At 43.7% G+C, this 5,125-nt stretch overlaps 1 protein-coding gene across 1 annotated transcript; it reads left to right on the forward strand. All coding sequences in view use genetic code 11, as the record gives it.

Annotated features, from left to right (window-relative positions):
* Window positions 1-3,396: 3,396 nt before the first annotated feature.
* EGR_02648 (hypothetical protein) lies at window positions 3,397-3,660 on the forward strand (the record flags this gene model as incomplete). The annotated part of the gene is made up of 1 exon (XM_024491897.1): window positions 3,397-3,660. One exon carries the CDS (start codon window positions 3,397-3,399, stop codon window positions 3,658-3,660), a length of 264 nt encoding a protein of 87 aa, XP_024353712.1.
* Window positions 3,661-5,125: the final 1,465 nt, after the last annotated feature.

The following is a 5,125-nucleotide window of genomic DNA, read 5'->3' on the forward strand; positions in this document are numbered from 1 at the left end:
CCAAGTCATCTCAGAGCAGTTTTTCCTTAAAAAAGTTGGCGATTGTACGCCCCAACAACACAAGCTCATTACCATTGGATTGGAGGCAACTTGTAAAAGGACCCTTTTCAACCTTAGGCATGGCTTTAAGCCATCTTATTCTGCATGAATAAAAAAAGAATTCCTGCGTCCTAGTTACACTTTAAAAACCAAAAAAGCCTTAAAGTAGACTTTACATTAAGCTATAAATAAATTTAACGTTTTTTTCTGCCTGTTTCAAGGACTGGCACACCACAGTAAAAGTACACTTATTTTAATTTGCTTAAGTACATTCCAGTGGAAAATTATAAAATCTTATGCTTCATGGAATCAGTTTCGGCAACTTGTTATGACCGTAGCAGTTATGAGTACGACCTTGTACTCATTTAAAGTCACCCCAATTTGAAGTAGAAAATATGGCCCTGAAACACTGAAAGTTCGTTCCAGAGCATTTCAATAGGGCACAATTGATGGCTAAATTGCATGACCAAGCTGGAAATACACTTGCTTAGTACTAAGCAACGCAATTTATTAAAGCGCCACGTAGAGGCATCGCTTGCGCCGTACTCGAGGTTACCTCGTTGCACGGCGTTCACTCCCTCCCTCTAACTGGTGATAAATGAACTTAATCGTAGGAAACACTAAATATCCACTAGAGGCTTCTATGAAGACGAAAGAAGATATAATACTCGTGTGGAAAATGTATTGTCGACGTGCCGAAGGACTGGGAGGTTACCGACATGGCTAGGAGGACACACCGCTCAGTGGAGGTACAATCGTGGAGCCTTAAGTACCCAAGTAACCAAAACGAAGATTAAACAATCAGAGCACTACAGCTACAATATACAAACACAATTGTGTCACTAATGGAGAAATTTTTTTAAGCGAATGAGAATTTAAAGCCTAAACTTGTTTAAATTTCACCTTTTAGGAAAGGTCTTCATCAGAGCTTAGGGACAAAACTGAAATGTTATTCACATCGCCATCTTATGGTGTGGCTGTGATGAGCTCGAAACTATCGCCGAATTACATCCGGAGGGCCTTAATTAGTCTTATGAAATGGTCAGTGGGCGAAAGACAAAGCGTAAGCAACTGAAGAATTCAATTGCACAAGCAGACTTGCCTCCCCTCCCTGCCCTCTCTCTCCCTCGCCGTGCTTTTTGTCCGCGTAACGTGATTAATCATTCTAGACAATTAGGGGGGTGATTTGCCACTTTTTACTTCTTCGATGGGCCAAAAAATATGACCTGTTTGGTGCCTCCCTCCATTCATGCTCGCGTCTGCACTAAGCCTAGGCGTACACATTTTTTGTCCCTTCTGTGCCTCTTTCATGCTGGAAATTCTTACACACTCCCTCTCTCTTTTTATACGTGATAATTGTCGGAATCTAAATGTTTATTTTTATGTGTGGAATGAAGAGCTTTGGCGCGCCTAAATGTCATACCCGCTCCTCTAATCACGCAGAAGGTGAATAAGAAGCACCAGTTGCTCGGTCATCCAAACGCATCAGAGAAAAATACCCCAATACGGATCATCCGGATTGCCGAAATCTTCACGGATGAGATAATCGCAGTTGAAAGCTTGTGACAGTCAATATAACGCCTTAAGTCAACCCGGAAGACATAATAAGACACATTAGCGTAGATGAATAATTTATTATTAGCAACGGTATAGGCTTGTATGAATGTGCCACGGAGACTGGGAAACTGAAGTGTTTGAATGCACAATTAAAGCAAACATGGCTGTAACGCGTAGTATCCTTCCTCTTTTGAGCTGCGTCTCCTTGGATCCCCATTGGAAGTGCTTTAAAAACCGCTCAAAGGGAGGGGGCAAGGATCACGAAGTGATTTTCCATTGAGAGGACAAGATATTCGAGCTCAAGGTCAGTGGTGAATCTGGTCGATTTTGGCAGAGTTTGCTTATGAATTGCATCACAGGGATTCACTGGCTCGAGGAGGACAATGCTCTACAACGCATGCTTTATTCTTATTTCAACATTGTACATTTGTCGCTCTAATAGCCATTCATCTATGCAATCCACGTAGCTTTAAACGCTGTGGCAGTTCCGTGATGGACGCTTTCACATTGTCAATGTTTGGCGTGGCATCAATTGTTAGCAGCCTCCCTGCAGAACATTAGATTGGATTAACTGCCAAAAGTTAACATTCTCCACAACATATGCTCTCCTCTTGGACAGTTAGATGTGGCACCTGGTATCCGAATTTTGGTTCGCCTACCGCTGCCACAGTGCAGCCCCCCAAATAGGTCCTGACGACGTAATAAAGCACCCTGATATACGGTGCAGTTCATTAACACAGTGCAGGGGGATCGAGAGGCTGTAGATATGGAAGGATACCAGGCTACCATCTTAGCAGCATGGAATTTCGTGAAGATTAAGAATGCTGCAAAGTCAAATAAAACAGATAGTCCAGATAATCGAGATAATCACAGACGAGAGCCGTGTTAACCGAAACTCCTAAAATTCACTTAATTTGGATTGAGAGCAAAAATTCGGTCTCTCGCTTCAAAATGAAGGCTGTTCTTCGCAGAGTGATGACCCATTAAACTTACGAGGTCTGCGAGTTTACTGCTATTGTACGTAGGCTACTTCTCCTTACAACGCCGATTAAACTGCAGACAATGCCAATTTTGGAATCTTAATTGGGCTCTTGTAGGGGGATGGGCGGGTAGGGTGGGACACTGGCTGAGTGGGTAGGTGGGTGTGTGTGGGTGCGAGTGAATCACCATCGCAACTTTATTTAAGCAGGTAATCGAGCCACATGTACAAAGCCACAAGCACACATTTGGTGGGCTGAAACTTAGTCAGGGGTTCTTTTGTCACACAGATTTTGAGACAGTCGGTTGATAATTCGAAGGCACCCAATGAACTGAATCATCCCAATTGTAAAGCAATCAACATAGTGGCCTCTATTCCAGATGTGGCGATTCCTATCAGCACTTCTATATTATGTAACAACCCATGGATAAAAATAAGTCTTGAATAGGCACCGATCTGTTCAAAGAGATCTGCCACAAGTGGTCGATAATTCTGTGATCTTTTTCTATCATCGCACACACCATTTTGGCACAACAGCGCAAGAGGACGCTGGTCAAGGTTTAAGGTCATAGTCGTCGAATAATAAGCATAAAACCTTTGCTAAGCAACAGGAGCTTCTCAGCTCGCCTGTGTCACCAAAGTGAAGCTGTCCTGCCAGACTTCTGAGGATACCTTGAGCGCTACAGCAATGAAGGAATTTGTAAAGCCGAGTTCCCTGACTGAGTGTTGTGCCAAAATGCCATAGAAGACAGAGGTGGTGTCCACGACTAACAACGTGAAGACGAGCAACAGGAGGGCTGGCTCAAATTGCAATTGCCAAAATGTTGAGTCTTGCTTTATGGTCACCAATTTTACGAGACCAGATGCAAATGAAGAGGTTTCATTTCCCTAAAAATGTACATGCATTTCTTTTGGATAAGTTCTTTCACGAAAAAAATCCATTGACATACGCAATGTGCTCATTAAAGAGAACCACTCAATTTGTATCACTACTTCTCAAATTAAAAAGGACATTTTATTCTAGTGGCTTACTTGACCACTTAAGGTCCCCTTCTGCCACCTACGTTATTAGCCTTCCTTTTTAAGCCGTATGCCACCAAAAACATTTCTCCCGGACTGGCATACTTTGCAACGTCAACAGAGGTACCTCAGATGTTGAATCAACATTTAGGCTAAGACAAAAGATCTCAGTGGAAGATTGAGAGTGGTTGGCATGCTGAAGCTTGGAGATTCTGTGATAAAAATCGCCTTTTGGAAGTCTAGTGCACCTCATACCATTTTATTTCCCTTCCTTCTTCTCGATCTTCTGACTAACGACTGCCGTGGAAGTTTTTGTGTGGCATTGCACAGGATGCTCCCACGTTTGCCCTCAGGAGAAGCCAAATAGGAGGGGAGGGAAATTGTTAAAATTCGGCACCATTACCTTTAAGAGAGGAGAAAAAGGAAGATTTGTAGCATCATCACCACTACACCGCCTGCTGCTATAGGCAAAACATCGCAGAGGAATCGAGCAAGCGCTTGAGCGAGAAAAAGAGAGAAGAAAGCAGGCGGTACGTGCAGTGTGATAGAAGTAGTGGGTGAAAGAGTGACTTTTTCGTCTCTGCTCAACGAGATGCTTGAATAGCGCAGTTGAAGTAGAAGCGGTAAAGGCGGCGGCATCGGTGAGCAAAAATAAGCAAGAGTGAGGAGGAGGTGGGATAAACTGCACGCAGAGGAGTGGAGTGTCTTCCGCGCCTTTCAGGCTGAAAGAGAGCGGAGGGGGAGAAAGAAGGACAGAGAAAGGGTAAAAGAAGTGGGCAAACAGTGCGAAGCAACGACACAAAGAGCTGTAGCAGGATAAAAGGTGAAAAAGCGGGAACTCAAGCTTGCACGCAAGCATTTTTAGCTGAGCTCTGCCGGGCGTACTTTTTGACCTGTTCTCCTTCATTCTCTCCCTTGCCTGCTTCCTTTCATTCCTTCGTTGGTTCGCTCACATAGGTACACGCACGCACTCCTTCCCACAACTGCTCAGTTATTCGCTTCCTCTCGCCAGGACTGATTGAAGGCCTTGCGGACTGGATGAAGGCAGCGTTTAGCACACAAACCTACAAGCATTCCTACTTTCTGTGCTCGCCTTCCTAGTGCTCTTTTAAAGTGCAGCAGCTACAAACCGACCTAGGAATTGACTGGAGTCAACCCTAGTGCAGTTGTATAGCCCCAATAACTCCTGATACCACTTTTTCCTTAAGGAAATATATGCGTCCGCTCGATTGTGAGGTCAGATCTACTCCGGCAATTCTTTGGCGAGTAGGAGTAACTTCTGCTTCATACCGCCTGTAATATAAACTGTTAAATAATTGCTGGCATCCAATACAACGGCACAGCAGGTCCAATGTATAACATTCACCAAAATGTAACCATAACACGATAACTCGCTACTTGTCATCGTCACACATGTGTGACATATGGTCTTTATAAATTTGCAGTAGCTAATTGCATCAAATCACCCTGAGAACAGATTAGGATGGGGGATTTAAGACAACAAAATGGGAGTTAAGTGATCTTCAGTCA

The sequence above is a fragment of the Echinococcus granulosus genome (genome assembly GCF_000524195.1).
Source record: "Echinococcus granulosus chromosome Unknown EG_S00012, whole genome shotgun sequence".
Classification (NCBI taxonomy): domain Eukaryota; kingdom Metazoa; phylum Platyhelminthes; class Cestoda; order Cyclophyllidea; family Taeniidae; genus Echinococcus; species Echinococcus granulosus.